Raw genomic sequence first — 23,234 nt, forward strand, 5'->3', positions numbered from 1 at the left:
TTTTGCGGCGCTCGTCCTTTCTGAGTGAGCTCCTGAGGCTGGCGGGCGGGGGAGCAGGGCCTGAGACCCCATCCGCAGTGGCCGGTTTGTGTCGGCCGCGCCCGCAGGGGGCGCTGTGGGCAGCTACGAGTGGCCAGTGTCGGGGTCTTGTGATTGGTGTGTAACTACGAGGTTTCTCTAAACACGAGACCCCAAATCCAGTGGGGTCCTGCCTTGTCACAGGTTCTAAGTGCAGGCCACCAGGGTGGGGGAAGGAGTGCAGAGTCCCCACCCGTCCCCCACTGGGCAGCCCCGGGGCGCACTGAGGAGGCTGCTAGTGGAGGGAGCCCTCACCAGGGGCAGGCCCCAAGCCCACAGTGGGCCCCCTGCCTGGAGCCGTGATGCTTGTTCTGAAACCACGAAATGCAGCGGTGCAGCGCAGTCAGTGGGCAGGATGTTGGAGCAGCACTTGGGTTTTTCTGTGGAATTTGCCCCGGCCAGAATGGACAAACACAGAGCACGCACACCTGTGTCCCGCTATGCTCCTCCTGGTGGCGGCGTCTGTCTCGACCCTCAGCACGTGGAGACCTCCCTCCCCGGTCGGAGGGCCGCCGTGGGCCCGTGCGCCCGATCCCACTTTCCCTGGGAGCACGGCCACGTTTTTCGTGCAGTTGTGAATGGTGCTGTCATTTTCTGGGAACGCGGCGTCCCGTGTGTAGCCGTGCAGGCCGTGCGTTGCCCACGTCTCTACGGAGGAGCGTGAGGGATGCGGACGCCGGCCTGAAGGCCACAGCTACCAGCAACCCGGTGTGCCGAGGCCTGTGAGGTCCGCACAGTGACCACCATCTGTGGGCCATGAGCTTCCTGCCTCGTTGGGAGAAATTCTCCTGCCAGTGGTAAGTGTTTGTTTCTTTTTAACATGTTAGTGTCTTGGGCAGGACACCCTTGCATCTGGTTCAGAGAGGGTCTAGAAGGCCAGTCCCCAAGAACGTGTGGCTGGGGCTGCTCCCCACAAAGGGAGGGGCAGTCCCGGGGACCTCTGGCTTTTCGTTTCCACCTAGGAGGAGACCCCCTACCTCTGGGACTTGAGTGTCCTTGTTTGGAAGCGGGGACAACAGGCCAGTGATTGTGGGTGGTGGCGTCTGGCACGGCTGGGGAGGGGGTACCTGCCTGGGGCAGAAGGGGGCAGGGGCCCTGGGTGACCCTGGGACTGTCCTACCTCCCCGGCCCGGCTGTCTTGGGGCCTGCAGCTTAGATGGGAGTGAGGGGGGCGCTGCTGTCCTCTTGACCCTGCGGCTGGTCCCCCCCCCATCCAGGTTGACATGATTCTGAGGGGGCCAGCCCACGCTCAGGGGCAGCAGGGAGATGGGGTGGTGGGAGTCAGACCCACAAGGACAGGCAGAGGCCCTGGGGCACCCTTCTGGGGACGTCCGCACTTCAGGGTGTGTATGAGAGGCCAGCAGGTAGGTCCTCCTCGGGACCCAGAGCCCACACCCTAGTTCCTGACCTACATAAGGGGCCACTATGGAGCAGGACATGAGGGCTGGCGTGACACGACACCCTGCCTTGGGGATTCCTGTACCTCTCAAGGGCTGGTCCAGGACCGTCTGAGGGTATGGGAGGGGGGCTGAGGGACCACCCAGATCACCCAGCAGGTACCCCTGCTTCTGCTGCTTCTGTCCCAACCCTCCACCGAGGGTGGACAGGGAGCCAGGGCCCCTGGGGAGGATGCTCGAGGGTTGTAAGTGCCGGCTGGCCAGTGGCACATTGGGTGTTGATGGGGGACACCCTGGGCTTCCATCTTCTAAGGGCTCAGTGGCTGGTGGGGGGGGGGGGTGGCGGTCAACAGTCAGGAGCTGCCCCTCTCTTCTCCCTCCCCATCCAGGCATGCTGGAGCCCAGTGAGCTGCAACTCCCCGGTGTCTCTGACCCCCAGGCCCTCAGGCACATGCCACGTCAGCTGGTTGAGGACAACGATGCCGTGCCCCATGCTAGCACCCAGGACCCCATGACTGACACACAGCAGGTAGCTCAATAAATACTTGTTGACAGAGACTTGAGGGAAGGGCAGGAGGGGGAGGGGAGGCATGCAGGCCACCCGCTGTCCCCACAGCCCAGCCTCCTGCTCAGGGGCAGGGTCCTGCTCAGGCGGGCAGGGGGCAAGGGCAGGTAGGGAGGGTCTGCCGGGCTGCCCTGAGCCAGGAGGCCGGGCGCAGGCCTCAGAGGAAGGGTGGTTCAGTGGAGGGGTGTGGTGGGGGGGAGGGTGGCAGGGGTCACAGCGCTGGGCAGCAGCATGGTGGGGTCTGAGAGCAGGTCAGGCCGGCCTGCAGTGAGGTTCCAGAGAAAAGGGTCCTAGTGGCTAAAGCTCAGGCCCCACGTGGCCGTGTCCGGGGCTGCCGCTTGGGGCCGGGGCCACGAAGCTGGTTCCTCCATCTGGCAGCCCCCCAGTCTGGCTGCTGCCTCCTCGAGGGCCACTTCCAACAAGTCCGGTTCCCTCGGGCCTCCAGAACCGTCTCTCGTTAGGGTTTATGCTTGAAGTGCGCTTCCACTGGAAAAGGACAGGCGTCCAGCCAGGTCATAGCCACCCAGGAGGTGCTGGGCTCGGTCCCTGCCACCCCACCCGCACTCACCTGCGTATTCCTGGGGCAGCATCGGCCTGTCCACGACCTTCCGGAAAGCCTCCACCCAGGCCCGCTGCTCCATCTCCGTCTCGCAGGCCAGCAGGAACCTGCGCTCTGGCGTGACGATGGTGATGCCGTGGGGCCAGTGGTGGCCCTGGGTGGACGGCGGGAGCCCGTCCAGCACCGTGTAGCCGCTCTCCTTGCTGCCGATGAAGACTTCCCCGCGAGCAAAGGCATCCTGTGGGCAGAGGCCAGGCAGCCCCTAGGCAAGGGGGCAGCTGTGCTCCTAGTGGGGGAAGCCCAGACCCATCCCCACCGCCTGCGGCCAGCAGACGACAGCTGGTCTCCACGTTGTAGGAGCGGAGACATCCACCCTGCAAGGGCCCTAGCTGACCTGGGCCGAGACCCTCCCTGACCCCCTTACCAGAGGGTCTTTGAAGTACATGAGCCTCCGGTCATCCATGGTGAACCAGCGCTTCCGGAAGCCTTCTGTTTGCTGTGGGTCAGAGAGTGCCGGGGTCCCGCCGGTCAGCCTGAGGCAGGGCACCCCCACATGCCTTCACTCATCCTTCGCTCATTTGTGCTTTCTGTGGGTGGTGCCGCGTCCTGCTCTGCCAGGGGGCTGCCCCCAGGGCCTTTGCACATGCTGTTCCTCCCAGGTACGTGCCCTCCCCTCCCCACCACACCAGTTCCTCCTCCTCGCCCGTCCTTAGAGCCCATCTTGGTTGTGAGGCTACCCCTTCTACACGTCCACGAGGCAGGGAAGGGGCCGAGTCTGCCCTTCTAGGGACCGATGGAAGGGGGCAAAGGCACGAGGCAGGCTCGGCTCAACCCAGAGCCCCACAGTCCTGGCTCCACAGGGCCCCCGCTTACATAAGGTTGTGGGGTCCAGGGCCATCCACACACCAAAGTGATGTGTTGGAAGTCCTTGCCTGGGACTGTTGCTGGCACTCTGACTCTCCACGGCCACCCCAGCCCTGGGTAGCTGAGACCCTAATCTCCGAGGGGCTCGGGCCAGCTGGTCAGACCCACCTTGGGCCCCGTTTTCTCCATGTAGCCTTCCTTCAGGTAGTTCCGGGAGAGCTTCGGGACCAACTAGGGCAGAAGACAGGCTCAGGCCTGGGCCCTCCCAGTCACTCTCCCCCAGTGCGTCCCCGGCACCCTCCGCCCCCCCCCCCCACCCGGCTCGCTGTTGCTGAGCTGACATGCCCCAGAAGAAAGGAGCGGGTACGTGGAGACCCTTGGCCAGCGCCCCAGCCCCAGCGGACACAAGCCACCGGCACTTACGTCGGCATCACTGGCCCCGGGGAAGGCCACCTGCAGGTAGTGGAAGCGGGCGGCTCGGAGCGCATTGAACCAGTCCACGATCTCCTGCGGGTCAGAGCGGGTGTCAGCCCTGAGCGCTGCCCCCCTGGGGGCCAGCCGAGGGCAGCCATGAACACAGGTGGGAGGCAGACCTGCTGGGGGATGGCCCCGGGGGCGGCCTGGGTGGACAGCGATGGCTCCACACAGGAGCCAGGCCGTGCTGGGGCCCGCCGGCCTGGGATGGGCAGGGCACAAACGGGGGAGACTGATGTCCAAGCCCGCCGGCCCCAGGCCCTGATGCGGCTTCAGGTATGGGGTGGTTCTTCTCTCCAGTGGGGTTATTTTTTCAAACCAAAGATGTTGCCCAGAGCAAGGCTCATCTATTCTTAAATCCACCCAGAGCTGCTGCCTCCCATCTCCAAAGGAAGGAAGAGAGCTGCTCTGTGTGAGCCAAACCCCTTGCTGGACAGGGTGGACCCGCAGCCCCTCCCTCTCCTGCTGCCGTGCAGAGTCCCCCGCCGACCAGACGCTGGAGTCTGCCCCACTTGGGTGAGCCCAATACCTCCTTCCCCTGCCAACACCGGGCCATTGCCAGCCACCCAGCACCTGCACGTCTCTAGGGCTCTGGAGCCCACTCCTGCTCGCGGGGTCATCCCACACCAGACCATACTGGAAATGATGCCTCCTCACCACCCTCACCTGCTGCACGCCCCCCCAACCCCCAGGAGCTGGCCATACCTCCTCACAGCCCTGCCCTGCAGCGTGCACCCCAATGCTGTCTTCCCCACCTAGGGCACAGGGTTCCCAATCCGGGCTAGGGCGTACGCTCTGGGCCCTGCCCACAGCCGCCTTCGCCCATGGTACATCCAGCCGCATCCCGGTCACCAGTGAACTCTCCAGTCCCTCCCCTGGGCTTAGGAGGCATCATCTCCTGCCTACTCCCCAGCGCGGGACTCCCTCCGATCACTGGAACTGCAGCAGCTGGACAGGTCAGTGAAAGTTCAACTTCGGCCGTGACAACTTCCCAGCAAACCACTGCTCCTCCAATAAAGACACAAGTCCACAGCCCAGCTACAGGCCCTACGGGCTCTCCCCAGCCCAAAGGCCCTTCCTTTCTTGCCAGCCTCAGCCTTGTCAGCTGCTCAGGTGTGTCCTGTTCCATCTGGCCACAGGGCCTCTGCACATGCCATCCCAATACCTGCCACCACCCTTGGGTTGTGGTCTGCCCCCATTATGCACAGTCACTGTGCCCAGCCCTCAGTACAAGTAGGACTCTCTGACTCCTGCCTGTGTCTACTGGCGAACTGTGTAGTCACTCACAGAGGCCAGAGCCATGGCAAACAGGCTTACCTGTATCTAGGTACGGGGCCCAGCCCAGGCAGGTGCCATACCACAGCCCTCTGACCCTGGGGGAGGCTGCTGGGCACGCACAGCCGCAGAGTATCATGCCACACACAGAGAAGGTCCCTGGGCTCGGGGTCCCAAAGATGGCGAGGGTGGAGGCTTCTAGATAAAGCTGAAGATTGGCACATGTGCCTTCAGCCATGTCTCACCTAAAAGCTGTTAATACCGCATGTCATCTTCCAAAACCAGGTCAGAAAGAAACAGAAAATCTGGACATACCGATTACTAGTAACAAAATGAAATCTGTAACCAAAGAACTCAAAACACACAAAAGTCTAGGACCAGATGGCTTCACCAACGAATTTTACCAAACACTTCAAGAGTGAAGAGCTATTCTCAAACCACAGCAAAAAAAAAATAGAAAGGAAGCTTCCAGATTTGTGAGGCCAGCGTTACCCTGATAGCAAACCAGACGCACAGTGAAAAAAGAGCAACAGGTCCGTACCCCAATGAACACAGACGCAGAGACCCTCAGCAGCTTCTAGCAAACCCAATCCAGCAAGACACTGAAAGGGCTGTTCACCCCAAGTAGGTTTCTTCAGGGATCCAAGGATGGCTCAATATTTGCCAGCCCATCAGCCAGATTGGTCGCCTCAACAAACACTTAAAAACCATACACCATCGCAATAGATGAAGAAAAAGCAAAGGAAAGCACTTGACAAAGTACAACATCTTTCACAATGAAACCAAAGGGGTTAGACGGACGCGGGTCGACATGAGAGGCCTCATTGTGCAACAGGCCCCCCGCTGCCCTCGCGTGCTGTAGGGAAGAGCAGTGCTTTCCCCTACGACCAGGAACGGATGACAACAGGGACAGCAGTAACTGGAAGCTCTATGGAGGAATGAGCTCAGGGAAGTTGCCTGACGACTTTGCGTTCTCTGCGTGACTTAAAAGACTAAGACTTTGGGGGCACCTGGGTGGCTCGGTTAGTTAAGTGTGTGCCTTTGGCTCAGGTCACAATCTGGGATCGAGTCCCCATGTTGGGCTCCCTGCCAAAGAAGAGGCACATTTCCCCCTCTCTACCCGCTCATGCTGTCCCTTTCTCTCTCTCGCTCTCAAAATCTTTAAAAAAACAAACTAGTACTTCTAAGGAAAACAGTAAGCAGGAATTAAAAGCTACTATTACTATAACTTGTTTGTAATTGCAAATCTTTCTTTATACCTACCTTAGGAAATACTGCATTTAACAGAATGACTGTGTCTTGGGGCAACAGTGTATACAGATGAAACACTGGGACACTGACCACCGAAAGGGGGTTGTGCAGACAGCTGTGCAGGGGCAGGGTTTCTGCACGTTACTGAAGTTAAACTACTATAAATTCGATTTAGAAGGTTATAAATTTAGGATGTTAAATGTAATCCCCATGGCAACCAGGAAGAAAAGAGCTACAGAAAATACACAAAAGGAAATCAGGAGGGAATTCAAACATTGCACATGAACCAAACACAGAAGACACCAGGATTCCAGCAAACAAGGGAGAAGAAGCTGCAGGCCACACACACACACAGGGCACAAGACAGAAGATGATCAGTGAATCGGCAAACCTTGAGCTGGACGGACTAAGAAATTGACTCAAGTCACGACAATCGGACACAAGGCTGGGGACGCTGCTGCCAAAAATGAAAAGGTCTAGGAGAGCCTGCCGGGAACCGCCGTGCACCGACAACGGGGTCACCTCGGTGAAGTGGACACATTCCTGGAAACGGAAAACCCACCAGGACCAAATCACGAAGAAGTGGACCGTCCAAATGGGCCTCTGAACCAGTAAGGAGACTGGATCCGTCTCAAAACTTCCCAACAAAGAACAGTCGTGCCCCGACGGCTTTCCTGGGGAGTTCTACTAAACCCTGAGTGACCAACACCGTCCTTCCCAAACTTTTCCGAAACAACCGATGGGGAGGGAGCGCTTCCTAACTCACCCTGTACGGTGTTGGTACCGTGCCCAGCATAGCCTGGAGACCGACGTGACACAAATACAAGACCGCACGGACCAGTATCCCTTGTGAACACTGATGCGAAAATCCTCCACAAGATACTCACAAACAGAATTCAGCAGCATATGAGGGACTACCTACCACGACCAAGTGAGATTTAGTCCTAAAATCCAAGGGATTCTCCGCATGGAACTGAAGAAGGCAGTACACCACATGAACAGAAGGAAGGAAAAACGGACCTCGATCATCTTAGTTGATAAAACATTTGACAAAACGCACATGGAATATCTGGGAACTGAAGTAGCCAAGTAACCCTAAACAAGAACAAAACGGGAAGAACTTGGACAAAGTCACAGTAGACTGTGACTATGGCACCAGCATAAAGACAGACATGGGCCAGTGCAGTAGAAGAGCGCCCAGAAATCGGTCTCCTTGGTTGAGAAAGTGCATCAGCACTAACTAGGAAAGGACAGTCTTCGCCGCGGCGCTGGGAAACCTGGATATCCACGGGCAAAAAAATGAAGTTGGACTCAACCTCACATCCCGTATTAAAAAACTGGAGGGGCACCTGGGTGACTCAGGTCATGACCTCTGGGTCCTGGGATCGAGCCCCAAGTCTGGCTTCCTGCTCAGCAGGGAGTCTGCCTCCCCCCCCCCAACACCCCTCCCCACCCTCGTGCTCTCTCTCTCTCAAATAAATAAAATCTTTAATAAATTTAACTCAGTGGATCAAGGTCCCAAACATAGAACCCAAACCGTAGAAATCTTAGAAGAAAACGAGGCAAGAGATTCATGACGTCGGATATGGCAAGGATTTTGTTGGTCTGATACCACAGGCCCAGGCGACTGAAGAAAAAGACAAATTGGACTTCATGAAAAATAAAAAATTTTGTGCTTCAGGGGACACTATCCACAGAGTGAAATGCAAGCCCCAGATTGGGAGGAAACGTTTTCAGGGCACAGATCTGATGCGGGCCCAATACCCAGGAAGCAGAAGCCCTACAGCTCAACGCCAGAAGCGAACAATGCAAATCCGAACTGGGCCGAACGGGACCCGGACAAACCCTGCTCTGGAGATGAGCAGACGGCCGAGCGGGGTGTGCAGGGGGTGCTCACGTCTCCTCAGGGAAGCGCAGGCGAAAGCAGTTCACACCACAGTGGCTGCCCGAACCCAGAAACGGGGGTTGGAGAACGTGGAAACACGAGAGCTCTGTTGGCGGGAGTGCAATGTGTGCCGCCATCGTGGACTGCAGCGGGGAGGGTCCTCCAAATATTAAACCATCGCCAGGGCGCCTGGGTGGCTCAGTGGGTTAAAGCGTCTGCCTTCGGCTCAGGTCATGATCCCAGAGTCCTGGGATCGAGCCCCGCATCGGGCTCTCTGCTCAGCGGGGAGCCTGCTTCCTCCTCTCTCTCTGCCTGCTTCTCTGCCTACTTGTGATCTCTCTCTGTGTCAAATAAATAAATAAAATCTTAAAAAAAAAAAAAACCATCGCCAAGTGATCCCACAATTTCACCTCTGGCCACATAATCACAGGAATTGAACATAGGGGCTCAGAGGTGTCGTAGCCCAAGTTCATAGCGGCAGCCATCAGGAAACCACCAGGTGGGAGCAGGCCCTCTCCCCGTCACGGGAGCAGCCGGCAGACTGTTCTGCGTGCACACGACAGATCGCTCAGCCTCGGAGCAGCCAGACCCCTGTCCTGTGGGGATGAGCCCCGAGGACCCCAGCCAGACAGAAAGACACCCCCGGGGCCCCACAGATACGAGGACCCAGAGTTGTCAGGCTGACAGACACAAAGGGCGGACAGCGGGGGACAGCGGGGCCTGGGCTGGGGGAGCAGGTAGGGATCCATGCGTCGCGGGGACAGGATAGAACATTCTGGAGCCGGTGGGGGAACAGCTACACGATGAATGTGGCCAGACCCATATGCTTGAACATCATGATAATGGTGAGTTTTAGGTTATTTGTACACACGAAGAAAGGTTGCCAGACCCTGTCTCTAAAATGTCGCAGACACATTTCGCCTTTTAACTCACGGGCCATGTTGCGGAGGTAAAAATGGAAAACCAAGTGATGAGGAGGAGGGGCCACCCGTGCCGAATAGACAGACCTGGCGGGGTTGGCGGGGGACTCCTGGCCCCCTCGCCCTGCAGAGCATCTGGGAGGGAGGCGGGTGTGTCGGCCACAGAGCAGGACATGGCACACGTGGCCCCAGCCTGTCGCCTTCTCCCCTGTGGGCTCCAAGTCCGCTCCCCGGCAGGGGAGGGCAGAGTGGGGCGCTCCAGCTCCCTGCCCCCACCAACCAGCCCGGGCACCCACCTTCCCGTCCTCGTGGTAGACAAAGATGTTACGGGTACTGTTGTCCTTCAGGTAGGTGACCTGCAAGCCGTGGGGGTGGCCGATCTTGGCGGGCTGGAAGGTGGCATTCAGATGCTCGATCTTCATGATAGCCTTGGGCTCCTTGGCCTGGAAGCAAGGCTGTGCCTTAGCCCCAGGTGGGCCTGTGGGTGCCGGCAGTGCTGTGTGGCTTTGGGGAAGTTACTTACCGTCTCTGGGCCTGGCTTCCTGATCTGTAGGTCTAGGGTAACAGCATTGCCCTCCCCGGGGACGAGGAAGGGGGATGTTCCACTCCTAGGCAGACTACTCCTCTCCCCTTCGGCACACCACTCCTGTCTGGTGTGGCGCCCCACCCCCTCCTGTCCTGCCAGCCCGGCTCTCCTCTCCACGGGCGGACTGCCCTGCGGATGCCCTCTGCCTCTGTCACTGGGGATGTCCTGACCTGGAGCTGGTCTGTGGGGGGCAGGGCCGGGCCAGTCACGGCCTTCGGAGCCCACCTGCCCTTTCCCCCTCACTGCCTGGATGACCCTCTCAGGCCCGGGAGTCCCAGCAGTACCAAACCAAACCTGGCCCCAGGGAGCAACTGTGGCCAAGGGGTGGACAGACAGGTGTCCCCACGGGAGGGGGCAGCCACTCCAGGCCAGGCGTTGCTTGAGGGCAGCTGGGGACAACATTCAGCCACTCAGGCCCTGTGCTGCGCTCACATCATTTCTGTTGAAATACTTCAGCGAGCCTTCCCGTTCCGTCAGCACAAACTTCCGGCTTAAAAACTGCCCGTTGTCCCGGCCCCGCTTCCAGAGAAAGCCTTCTCGGTATCCTGGGGAGAGACCAGGCGTGGGTCAGAGGGTCAGAGTGGACCAGAGTGGAGGCTGTTGTCCTGACCCACACAGAGGGTGTGGGTGGGAGGGCTCCAGCCAGCGGGCCAGACTGCTGGCCCGGGGACCCGTCAGCCTCAGGGCTGCGAAGCCTGGTGGGCGCAAGCCCGACACGTTCACGGCGCTGGGACCCGAGGCCACCCCTGCTCCAACAGCTGCCCCCCGCCGCTTGGGGTGTCTTCTTTCTTTCTGGACACATCCCATAACAAATATGGGACGGGAAGCGGTGTGCTGCCCTGTGTGCAGGCCCACGGTGAACGTGTGAGGTGCACCTGTGTGGCCAGCCAGGGTGGGTGCAGAGCAGACTAAGGTGCCCACAGCCAAGTCCTCAGGGCAGCACAGGGATAGGACTCGCATATGTCTGGGGACAGGCAAGGGCCCTGAACTGTCCGGGGGTGGGGGGCCAAGGCCATCACAGGCAGGGGTCCTCGCACTGGGAAGGGGGAAGGAGAAGGGAGCATGGAAACCAGATGTTTGGGGAGCAGCCGGCCCTGCCCAGCCCTCCACTCCAGCCCCTGACTCTGTGGGGCTCCGAGCTCAGATGCACCAGTCAGGCTGCAGGTTGTGGCCTGCTGTTCCTGCAGCCGTCAGAAGGGATTACTGCTGCTGTGCCACCGTGACTTCCCATCATGCTCCTGTCGGTGACACCCATTCCAGTACCTTGGCCCAAGGAGCTTGACCTGTGTGTCCCCACACTGTCCCTCCACAGGGCTGCGGCGGGAGAGGCGGCTGCCGCACTCCGAGCTCAAACATGCCCACCAGGATCAAAGCTCTGGGGACACCCACATTCCTTGGGTGTGTTCCTCGGGGCCTCGCAGGTCACAGGCGGGGTCTGTGGTTCCCATACAGACCACCCAGCAGTCATACCTGGGTTTCAGGGCACCCCCCACCCCAGGGAACCCGTCCCACGGCAGCAGGGGCTCCCAGCGCTGTGCGGCGCCCACCGAGGCCAGCCCACGATGGGAGGAGAAGACTAGGCCCGACGGGCGGTCCGTGCTGGTGCAGGCTGTGCGGCCGAGGCAGAGCCCAGACTGACAGCCGCAGCCAGCTCACATGCCCGACGCCCCCTCGAGGCCCTGATCCATGCCCCGCCCCTGCAGCCCGGCAGCCCCTCCCTGACCCCACAGACACAAGGAGCTATTTTCTCTGTTTCGGAGACATGCGGCCATAAAGAGGCGGCAGCCTGGCATCGGGGAGGGGGCAGCTGGTGCCTCTCAGTCTATCGTGGGACAGCACCAGATGGGGCCTGTCCCCTCCCAATGCTGAGGAGCCTGGCCCCCTGGGCCCCCTGCGTACAGCAGCAGCAGCAGGCACAGCCCCGCTCTGTGCACAGGGAGCAGGGCCACCACCAGGTCCTCAGGCCCCATGGGGCCTACCCTGAACGAGCACATGAGCAGTCGCCCAGGCTGAAGCCCAAGTCCGCTGGCCTGCAGGTTGGCCTCGCCATGGACACAGGGGAGGGCTCACGGGCAGCTTCTGCACAGCTGCCGGAGCCCTGACACCTGCAAGGGGGGGCCCGCCAGCACCTCTGAACGGTGCCCAGGGCGAGGCCCTGGCCAAGCACATGAGCCCTGGTGGCCCCAGAAGGACTTCCAAGTCGGCATCCTCCTTGTACAGGAGGGAAACTGAGGCACAGAGATGCGAGGTCCTGGTCCAAGGTCACCTTGCTAGCCAGCACTGACCTTCGGCACTGGCTGGGACTCCTGGCCCGCAGGCCCCCTTGCCCAGCCACCCCGACCCCTGCTGCCTGCCTTGCCTGCCAGGCCCAGCAGGTGGCAGCAGTGTCTCAGGCCCTGACAGGCAGTGGCCCGGGGGTGGGGACACAGCACAGCCGGCCACCCCACACTCCCACTGGCACAGGCTGGGCTGGAAGCCTCGGGTGGAGGGAAGTTCTGGCCCCAAGTCTGTCTGGCTCCTGGGCCGTGTGCTGCCCGCCAGCCAGCCGCCAGGAGGCCTAATTTCAGGCACCGCGACAGTGGCAGCAATATTTTCAGAAAGGCGCTGGCCAGGGTCCCTGACTTGGCCCCATCCAAGGGACACCCGTTTGGCCCTCTGCCCGAGCCAGCGGCCTGCCTGTCACACTGGGGGGCCCCTGCGGACTCTAGGGCTCCATGCTGTCGTCTACACAGACTCAGGGTCTTTGTGCTGCCCCCCTCCCGCACGCCCCTGCCAACCGCACCCCTGCCAGAGGGATCTCCCCCAGCAGCCCGCACTGGAGAGGACCCAGCGGTGCCTCCTGAAGCGTAGGCCTGCAGCTGGGCCATTTCCTTTCCTCCCAAAGGAGCGGCCAGTCCGGGGCAGAGGTCAGATGCTTCACTCCGCATTCACTGAGCACCTACGGTATGCCCACGCCTACTACATGCTGGGCCCTACCCCAAGCCAGCACCCACCGCGTGCCAGGCGCACCTGCTTGGGAGCTGGGAGGGCTGCCCTGCTCCCTGGGGCCTCCCCGGCTGCCTCCTCCTGGAAGCCTGCCTGAGGAGCACCTGGAGGAAGCACAAGGAACCTCAGCACTGTCCGTGGGGAACGGAGGCCACTGTTCCCCCAGAAATGGCCAAACCCTGCCATGAAACAGCCCGCCCCAGGCGCAGGCACACGCACAGGCACGGCGCTCCCTTCGCCGGAGGCCCTGCAGGACGGTGGGGTCACTTCGAGACCCCGTCTCAATCAACGAGGAACCGCCACGTGCTTCACACACGACCCAGAAACCCATGTTCACGTGGCCTTGCTCTGAGGGGCAGGAGGGCTCCCTGGGTGGCTCACACCGCGGGTTGCCCTCCCAGGGCAAGAGACAGGCACCCATGCCATGCGGCCTCTGCCAGGGGATGCCGGTTAAAAGGTGTCCTCTGGGCATAGAGCCAGGACCTGGGGAGACACCAGGGAAACTGAGGCCCACCTTGATCACCTTCCCAGAAGCACCAGAACCTGGTTTCAGGCCTATAGGTTCTGTTCCCTGAGAGGCTGACCCGAGAGCCCAGCACAACCTCCTGCATGGCCAAGTCCATGTGCCCCAAACCCGGTCCCCACGCAGAAGATGCTGCCAGGAAGTGGCCAACAGCAAATCCAGCAGTGGGAGGGCGGGGAAGCACATCTTGCTGAACCCCACAGCGCCTTCCCTTGACTAGGCCTGCCCTGGCCATCCCAGGGATGCCGGGCACCCCACACCTGACGTCAGTGTTTCCAACGACGACCCCGAAGGGGAAACTGAGGCACGGGGGGGCGGGCTCTGTCCCTCAGGGAGCCCTGGCCCCGCAGCCCTCTGGGGCTCTCTGTCCACCCCCACCACCCCACCTCAGGGAAACTCAGGACAAAGGCGGGGCAGGGCGGCAGCTCTGGGACCAGCCCGGCTTTGCACAGACAGGAGGCAGGGGGAGGGGGTTCGAAACCTCACCAGGAAGTGCTGTGTCTGTTGGTGACTGGGGGCGGCCTAGGCGGCCTGGCCCTCGGGACAACAGGGGGCATTGTCTGGTCTGTGAAAGGCGGCCACTGAGGCTGTGGATCAAGGCGGGGCAGTGTGGGGAGGGAGCCAGGAGCAGCTGTCTCCAGGGTCACCCCTGTGAGCTGGGCCAGGGCGGGGGCCCTTCTCTCCACACACCCGTGACCTTGGCCGAGGGCGGGGTGCACCAGCCTGGTGCCCCCTGGAGCCCCGGGCCCTGCAGCCTCCCCATGGCCCTCACTCCCTGACACCAGCTGATGCCTGGCCTGTCAGCGCTCTGATGCACACGACCTGAGAGAAGCCATGGCAGGGCCCCAAGCCCAGCGGTCACCCCGGATGACACTACTACTCCCACTCCCGTCTGCCCCACGATGCACGCCTCTGAGCACACACGCCGGACGCTTCTCAACCTTGACGTTCCTGAGGACTGCTGGTCAGTCACTCTGCTCAGGGTTCCTCCGGTGGGGTCTGTGTGGCGTCTCCTCAAGGCCAAGGCGAAGCTGTGCGTCTTGGGCAGGAACGCTACAGTCCGGGCACCGGCGCCCCGTCCAGACGAGGGGAGGCGGGTCCGGCAGCTCTCGGCCAGCTGGGCCCTTTCCTCCAGCCCAGGGCACGTCCAGGGGAAGATACTTCCCGATAAGCATGTTTCGTGTGCCCTCCCCCCCACCCCCACAGCTTCCTCGGATTTTGGTGCCTGGCGTGGTCCAGACCACACCTGTCCCGCTGGGGCCTTCGCCCGCTGATGGCCCCCTCCCCCCATTTCTTGCTCGGACAGTGGACCCCCCTCTGCTGTCAGAAGGGCTGAGCCCTCCTCCCTCCCTGGCCCACGCCTGCCACAGGCAGAGCTCACAGCCTTTCCTCTGTGACCCGTCTTGTTGCCCTCACATCCAGCTTTGGTGCCTGGAGCCCTTGCTCGCGGGAGGCCCGGCGGGACAAGCTGTGGGTGGCACGGCCCACGCCCACCGTGCCCCCTGCAGGTCCCCGCGGCCTCTCCAAGCCGTGGGCCTCACGTGGCTCCCAGGGCCGGAGCCATTCCTGAGACCCGCCCCCTTCCTCCTCGTGGGAGGGGCCAGGTGGGCATGTCCGGCCCCTGCCTGGGACAGGGCTCTGACAGTAGCAAGAGGCCACAGGAATCCCCTGGTGCTTCCGCAGGGTCAGGGAGCCTCGGGGGTGTCCCCGGTGCCCCTGCTCCTCCCCTCCGCCAGACTGGGGTTGGCGGCAGGGAGCTCCGTGGGGCGGGGGGCCTGCCCCCTGCCACCCCTGGGCTGCACGGGCTTTGGGTCTAGAGGCACCTGGCTGGCCAGGCCTCAGAGGCTGTGGGGCGTGGGGCCCCAGGAGGGCACATGGGGAGGCACCAGGGAGGCTTCTGCCACGGGCAGCCGTTTGGGGCCAGCGGGCCCCTCCCCCAGGATGGCGGCTGCGGCAGACCTGGCTGGAAGCAGGTGGGATGGAGCCCCGGAGGGCTGGAGGGGCTGACGGAAAAGCCACGGCTCCGAGCCCCTGGCTCAGGGCCTACCCCATGTCCCTCCTGCCGTCCCCTCTGTCCCCAGCCCGACGTCTCACCGCTGCCTGAGAGGAACAGTGGCTGATGGCACCAGGAGCTTAGAGGAATGCCTTCTACTGGGGGACCCAGGACAGGAAGGCAGGAAGGACCCCAGCTCGTCAGGGGGTCAATACCACCTCCAGAGCTCCGGGGGCAGGAGGCTGAGGGGGACACCTGGCCCTCACAGGCCCTCGCACCTGGAACGGACCCAATCATGCAGGGGAGAGGTCTGTCGGTGCTGCTGCTGCCCTGTGTGCACCCCCTACTTCTGGAACCCAGACCCTGCTTCCTCCCCAGAGGGCAGCTCCAGGACCCAGAGGCAGGCCCATATCCCACCTCCCAGCCTCCGTGACTGGGCCCCATGGCGCAGCCACTCAGTACCACCTGGGCCCAGGCCCTCCCACCAGCAACTGCTCCCCCTGCACACAGCCCAGCACAGGGCCACCTCCCCAACCAGCCAGGGTGCCCAGTGCAGCCCTGCCATCCCCACGGCACCTGCCCCGTCTGAGCTGGGCTGCTGAGGGCTGTGGGACCTGAGCACCAGGCCACCCAGCTTGGTGTCGGAAGGACCAGACATGGGCCCAGACCAATTAGCCCATCCTCCAGATTTGACATGAATCTGGCAGTGCCAGGACCGGGGAGGAGGAGTACAGAGACCAACACCGAGGGACAGACAGACAGGGACAGAGAGGCAGAGACACAGGGACAGACAGGGACAAAGGGACAGGGAAAGAGGAATGGAGACAGAGAAAGAGACAGGGACAGAGACACAGAGAGGAACAGAGAGAGACACAGGGACAGAAACACAGACAAAGACAGGGACAGAGGACAAGAGAGGAACAGAAATACAGAGACACGAAGAGACAGGAACAGAGAAAGAGAGACAAGGACAGAGAGATACACAGAAACAGAGACAGAAGGACAGGCAGAGACAGAGAGAGACAGAGACCCAGGCACAGGGACAGACAGGCAGGGCCAGAGGGAGAGGCACGGAGACCAGGGGGGCACAGAGTGCGGGCCTCACCTGCGGAGTAGGGCTCCTGCTTGTCCGGGTGGGTGAACTCTTGTCGCTCGTACTTGGCCCGGATCCATTGCTCGCGCAGGAGTCTGGGAGGAGAGAGAGCGTTATGCTGGGCTGGACCTCAGGGCTCCTGGAGGCTGCCGGTGCCCCGTGGGCAACATGCGTGTCCACCACTTTCGGAAAGGGGAGCTAAAGGGCTGCCAGCTTTCACGTTTAAAATTGTCTGCCAATCAAATAGTTTTACTACTAAAACCTCTCCTTAAAAACAAGTCAGTTGGGGTGCCTAGGGGGCTCAGTCAGTTGGGCATCTGACTCGATTTCAGCTCAGGACACGATCTCAGGGTCTCAGGACCGAGGCCTGCGTGGGGCTCTCGCTCAGCAGGGAGTCTGCATGAGCTGCTCTCTCTGCCCTTCCCTTGCTCACATGCTAAAGTAAACAGATAAATCTTTGAAAACACAGCAGCTCTAGGGGCGCCTGGGGGCTCAGTCGCTGCTGTGAGTGGCTCTTGATCTCCAGGTTGGAAGTTCAAGCCCCATGCTGGGTGTAGAGACTGCTAAAAAAAAATATTAAAAAGTCCTAATTCACATATGAGCAAGGAAGGAAGTCAAGGAAGGCGTCAAATAAAGAGCTTCACAGTCCCTCCCAAGGTGGTCCCGCCAACACCCCAGAGAGGACACAGGCCCCTGCTGTGTGGGCGGGGCTGTGTGGCCGCAGGTGTGGCCTTCTGTGACCAGCTGGCGCACAGAGTGGCGTCTGCGGTTCACCCTCGCTGTGGCACTTGCCCATCGTGCCCATGTCTTCCCGCAGCTCAGTCCCCTGCCATCCCCGCCCCAGGCCTCCCTCAGGTGTATCCCTCAGGTAGGATACAGTGGCTGCAGAGGACGGCTGCTGTGCCCTGCCCAGCACCCCCCCCCCGCCCCCGCCATGGACCCCTGGGCTCCAGCTCCTCACGCTCTACACCCTGTACCTCGGCAGACCTCAGGGCTCGGCTCGGCCTCCTGTCCCTGCCGCCACCCTGACCCGGGCCACCCCCATGGTCTGCTCTCTGGAGCCGCTCAGAGCCCTCCGTGGCCCCCCTGCCTTGGCTCTTCCGGTGCTGATGAGCCCCTCACTGATCCCCAGCTCAGCACCACCGGCAGCCCCCGGGCCCCCATCTTCCAACTCTCACAGCGGTGCCAACCCCTCCTGTCCCTAGACAGCGGCCTTGGCAGTCGTTCCTACATCCCAGTCATGTCAGCTTGGCAGGCATCACGACAGAGCGCTCAAGCCCTCAGGGGTCCTTTGGCTCTGGACCCAGGTGTGTCTGGGACCCCAGCCCGGCCCGCATTCCAGCCCAGGCAGGCACACAGAATGCAGCACACAGGCCACCTCAGGCCTCATGCGGGGCCCATGCGGCCAAACCAGGCTCTGGGGGCCCAGCTCTGTGGGCGTGCACATGGTCCCGGGGCCACCCACAACCAGCACTCACAGGGGCCTCTGAAAGCCACCTCCTGAGCCCCTCTCCTGGGATTTACCATCTTCTGGGTCCCCAGGCCCCAGGTCAGGTGCAGAACCAGGCCCTCCTCCGGGGTCCTCGGTCTCTGCCCATCTCTGCGCAGACCCTCCCTGGGTCCCAGCACCCCTCCCTCCTCTTCTGAGGACCCTCGCCCTCGCAGCTCTGCCGCCTGGAACCCACATGCCCTCATTCCGGGCCCTTTAATTCATCTGCAAAGACCCTGGTCCCAGAGGAGGGCCCTTCATAGGTCCTGCGGTTCAGACCTGACCTGCCTGTTGGCGGACACCATTCAACTCCCGACAGAGTCTAGCTACAGGACCCCGGGGAGGGAGCTTCCCTCCCACACCTGCTTCTCTGTAACACAGGACCCACATGCCCAGCTGCTCTGACACGTGTGCGAGCCAAGTCCTGGCATGTCATTGGGATGCAGACAGCTAACGGCCCTTCCGTGGCCTTGTCTACACCCTGTCATGGAGGGCATCCACAGGGCCCAGGCCAGTGCCTCTACATGGACGCCGGCCCCCAAGGCCCCACCCGAGCCTGGCACAGAGGCTCTCAGCCACAGTAGGAGAGAGCCTGGGCAGCAGCCACCAGCGGGGAGTCCCCACCCTGCTCGGCACACAGATCCCAAACCTCTCAGTCACCAGGGGCCCCGACATGACCAGGGTGACCCCCTGAAGCCATCCGGCCCTGCCTCCTCCACCAGGGAAAACCAGCATCGAAGGGGGTTCCCACTCTCCACCAAACCTCATGACAAGGGAGCCCCAGAGCCCCGGCGGACGCTGCTCTTGAACCTGAGACCAACCCTGTGCTCTTGGGAACTTAGGGGGAACAGCCTTCACTGCCTCCCCACCAGGGTCTTGGGGTCAGCATGGGTCCCCTGAACCCAGAGCAACTGCGGAGCTGGGATGTGGGCTGAACAGGTCGCCTGGAGCTGGGAGGGCAGAGGGCGGCCAGCTCAGTGGGGTGACCACCGCCCTGGTGTGTAGTGGTCCCCAAGCCTGCCCTGCCGTGGAGTTACCCTGCTCCGACCCCCAGAGCCCACCTCCCACATTCACACAGCTTGTTGGGGGTGCCCCCAGAGCAAGGCAGGCAGCGGACCCTTCCATCCCCCGACCCCCCGAAGCTGCAGCAGGATCCCTACAAAAACGTGGCTGTTTACTGGCTATGGTGTCTGACCGCCATTCCTGATCGCCCTCCTGCCCCCGGTTCCATCAGCCTCTGAGTCCCATGCTCCAGGACACTCTGCCCAAAGTCCCAGGCCTGGGCCTTCCCTCCTGGGGAGGTCACTGCCCTTGGCGCCTCGGTCTCCCCTTCCACAGGGTGGATAGCTCACCCCGCTAGTGTCTTTCCTTTCCGCAGGGAAACGGACCATACACCCTCCCCAAGTGGTGAGCCCACGGCCCGCCCGCTGTGCCCCGCCCGCCGTGCCCCACCCACGCCCACGCCCTCTGAACACTCCAAGGCGAACCCAGACCTATCATTTCATCTGCCGGATTTCTGAGGCCGTTATGGGTTGAACTGCATCCACCAATCTCAAAAATATGTTGGCGTTCTAACCCCCAGCCCCTTGCAGATGGGTCCGTTTGGAAGGAAGACGGTTGTGGATTGGGGAGTTGCAGTGTGTCAGGCCAGATAATGGGGGCGACCCCAGAGAGAGGGTCTGGGCAGACATGGGACGGCCAAGTGGGGCGCGTTGGCTGAGGCCCCTCCTGGGCTTAGAGCCCCGCACACCTGGACCACTGGCCCCCAGGAGGTGAGACAGTGCACTTCTGTTGTGCGAGCCGACCTAGCTAGGCTCTCATCCCCCCGGCCCCAGGAAGCGGGCACAGAGGCCCGTCCAGCTGGGAGTCCTGCCCGCCGAGGGCTCCAGGCTTCCCCCAGGCCCCTGCAAGGGAAGCAGGGGGGCCAGGCTCGCCACAGAAGCAAAACCGAGAGGCGCCCTGCTGACCTTCTTCCCGCGACACCAGAGCTGAACCCGAGGGCAGTGGGCGAACACAGGAAGGGGGCCCAGGGCCCCGCCTCTCTCTGAGTCACTGTCTGACACGAACATGACCTTGTCCCCCAGCCTTCTCGCCCGTGGGCTCCAAGCCCCAGATGGGAGGTGGGGGGAGGGCACACATCCCATGGTTCTGTCCTCAGGACCCCCAGGGGGCCTCCCTGGAGCCCGCGGCAGACCCCTGTTCCAACAGTGCCCTTCTGGGGGTGCTGCACAGAGGGATTCAAATGACACCTCCCACCACGCAGGGCACCCCGCACTGAGCTCGGAGTGTCGGCTGCCACGCACCGGCCTCGCCGCTGCCCAATCAATTAGCACTTCCTGCAAAGGGCTTGGACCCCAGCCCTGTAGGCATCTGCGTCCTCCTGGGCCTCGGGAGCTTGGCCTGGGCACACCTAAGCGCCTACTGAGCATGAGGACAGTGGCAGGCTCAGCTCCCGCAAGCCTTCACCTCGTGGAGGCTTCTGGAAGGCAAGGACTGCCCAGGGTCCACTTGCTCCCTCCCAGGCTGCCCAGTTACCCGGACACAGCGCAGCGACAGATTCTGCGAGCTCGTCTCAGGGACCAGGACACAGAGGCACCTGCCGGGCGTCGTGGCCAGGACGCGGCCTGGGGTCAGGCTGTCCCTTGTCACCCACTCCAAAGGGAGATACAGAGCACGCATGCAGATAGGCAGACCGCAGAGCACAGCCTGTGGCCGAGGTGATGAAATCAGGCTGCAGAAATAGTTGCCCAGCCTCACTGATTCAGAACAAGAAGGCCAGGCGGGACCTCAGGCTCCAATTTTCCCCTGAGTCCAGGCGTGGCTGGTGGCAGGGGGAGGCTCAGGATGGGAGCCTCCTGCAAGGTGTCCTGTCTCCAGAGACCCTGCAGCCAGGAGCAGCATCTCCCCGGCCCTGTAGGCAGGTGGGCCAGGTCCTCACCCTCCTTTCCAAGGAGAAACCCGCCCCCAGGCAGGTGGACAGGAGCAGGGAGTGCCCAGTGTTCAGCCCACATCCCAGGTTCTCACCAGCTTGTCTGCTGGCCTCTGTGTCACCCCAGAAAACTCACTCAACCCCTTTGGGCCCTGGAAGCACCCTTGTCCAAAAAGGGCCATTAATCTCCAAGCCGTGGCTGAGCCCCCAGGGACTCCGGCCAGGAGACACAGTGCAGTCGGGGGCTTTGGGGAAGGCCCAAGGGGCAGGACCTGTGCTGGGGGGTGGCCCCCAGGGAGGGAGGGGATTCCGGGAGGTCGAGAAGTACTGGGAGAAGGGGCACCTGGACAGGGCTGGGCACCACTCTGAGCTGCTCAGTGTCCTCCTCTGACCCCCTGGGGGCACACGAGGCCCCTGGAGACCCAGGCTGAGACCCAAAGGGAGGGCCCCCCTGCCCTCCCTCCCTCTGGCCACCAGCCACCACCCCAGTGGCAGGCTCTGGGGACCTGGTCGCCCTCCCCAGCTCCCAGGCGGCAGCCACTGCCCCTCCCGTGCATCCTTCTGACACCAGCCCCAGAGAGACCCCCCCATGACTTACTGACAGTCGGAAAACGTGGGCCGGTAGTAGAAGGGAGGCACTTTGGACTCGTACTTGTCCCTCGCAGCGTCATTTCCGTGGGAGGCCATGAACTGCAGAGGGAGGATGGGGTCAGTGCACCCAGAGCCCAGGCCCAGGGCAGGGGCCAGCCGACCCCAGGGCCCTCCTGCCCCAGGGAAAGCAGTTTGCAATGGCCTCAGTGACAGCACCTGCAGTTCTGCCAGGGGCTCTGGGAAGGGTGGGCAGGGTGCTCCTCACACCGCCCGGGGCTGCAGAGCTGCTCCCTCAGCCCATGCAGCTCCCTTGCCTCACGCAAGGCCCACTCTCCACTCCTCTGACCCACACCCCATAGGCAGCCCTTGAGTAATGGGCCCAGTGAGGGCCCTGAGATGGAAACTGGCCTGGGGAAGAAAGGTCTGTGTTCCCCCAAGGTTGAGGGGGAGTCAGAGTGGCAGGAGTCAGGAAGCTGGAGCAGGTACTACACAGGAAGTGGGGGGGAAAGCAGGTGCAAAGGCCCTGGGGGCAGTGCTAGGTGTGTTGAAGCAGATGCTTCTGGATGGATTGGTGCGGGGAGCAGGGAGGGGACCAGCGGGGCCTGACGCATGGTGGCCTCAAAAATGAGGAAAGCAGAGGAAACTCTTTCTGCTCCAATCCTGCCTCCTTCCTGACACCGCCACCCCCAAGAGAAAGCCTTTCTTCTAAAGGCATTGAGCTCTGAGGATGATCAGTTCGTGATCATGGCCAACCCAAGTGGGTCAACTGGGAAAAATCACCGACAATAAGTCACTTCAGCAAAAGGCTGGTACCAAATTAGAATTTCAAAATCAGTTGCTTTTCTATCTTAAAACCTCAATCAAGATCTTGGCAAAATATGGAAGAGCCAGTCTCGTGAGAAATGCTCAAAGTCTCCACAGAGATAGAACATCCGCGCCCCCAAGGGATGCCCCAGAGATCTTGCACAGAGACACGCTCAGAAGGCGGGGGTGGGGGGGACACATTCCCTCCTGATGTTGATCTATGTTGTTTTTGAAGTTGTCAAAAGAAGAAGAAGAAGAATTTTTAAAGCTAGCAATAATTCTAAAGTTCATTTCATAATTAACGAGCAAAAATGTTCTAGAAAATTCTGCAAATACTCTTCCTACCAGATACTAAGACCTGTTACGGACTGGAGAGCCGAATCAATGCCACCAGGAAGAGGTCCAGAAACAGATCCAGTAAGGTCTAATACTTGACACTGGATTTAATGCATGTCCAGATCAATGGGGGTGGGGGGGGGGCGCATTTGCTGATCGACAGTTGGGGGAGGAAACGGGGAAACCAGCAAAGAAAAAGTGCTGTTGGATGCAACCCTTCAGCCACATAAGCTCAGCTGAATTAAAGACATGATTTCCAAAATCAAACAGTGAAAGTAGTAGATGGAAACCGTGGTATAACTTTAAGAAATGGTTTTAGAAAAATACGGGAGGAAATCTGACTTCGGATTAAGAAATGGTTTCTTAGATGTGATCTCAAAAGCACAAACAACAAAAGAAAAAAAAAATGGAACTTCATCAAAGTTAAAACCTTCTGTGCTTCTAGGGACGCTGTTGAGGGCGTGCAAACATTACAATAGATGGGACACGCCAGCCACTGAAGGCCACAGTGCGTGGCTGTCTTGGCGCACAGTGGCTGGAAGGGGCATCTGCCCAGACGCAGGATGCAGCCGGGCAGCCGCGGGGTCGGAGGGCCACTCCTTGCGGGTGCTGGGGATACATGGAGCCAAACGTGGGT

The 23,234-nt window shown here is 61.3% G+C and overlaps 1 protein-coding gene across 1 annotated transcript in view; it reads right to left on the bottom strand.

The window, feature by feature from the left end:
* Positions 1–2,005: 2,005 nt before the first annotated feature.
* ADAP1 (ArfGAP with dual PH domains 1) overlaps positions 2,006–23,234 on the bottom strand; it is a 48,982-nt gene continuing 27,753 nt past the window's right edge. The window contains exons 3-11 of the mRNA XM_059153834.1: positions 21,465–21,556; positions 16,461–16,543; positions 10,287–10,399; positions 9,565–9,711; positions 3,887–3,970; positions 3,632–3,694; positions 3,024–3,095; positions 2,609–2,837; positions 2,006–2,526 (exon numbers count right to left, since the gene is read on the bottom strand). Of these exons, the coding sequence (XP_059009817.1) occupies positions 2,498–2,526; positions 2,609–2,837; positions 3,024–3,095; positions 3,632–3,694; positions 3,887–3,970; positions 9,565–9,711; positions 10,287–10,399; positions 16,461–16,543; positions 21,465–21,556 (912 nt within the window). The 3' untranslated portion in view covers positions 2,006–2,497. The remainder of the gene's footprint in view (positions 2,527–2,608; positions 2,838–3,023; positions 3,096–3,631; positions 3,695–3,886; positions 3,971–9,564; positions 9,712–10,286; positions 10,400–16,460; positions 16,544–21,464; positions 21,557–23,234) is intronic.

The sequence above is a fragment of the Mustela lutreola genome, chromosome 17, assembly GCF_030435805.1.
Source record: "Mustela lutreola isolate mMusLut2 chromosome 17, mMusLut2.pri, whole genome shotgun sequence".
In the NCBI taxonomy this organism is placed as follows: Eukaryota; Metazoa; Chordata; class Mammalia; order Carnivora; family Mustelidae; genus Mustela; species Mustela lutreola.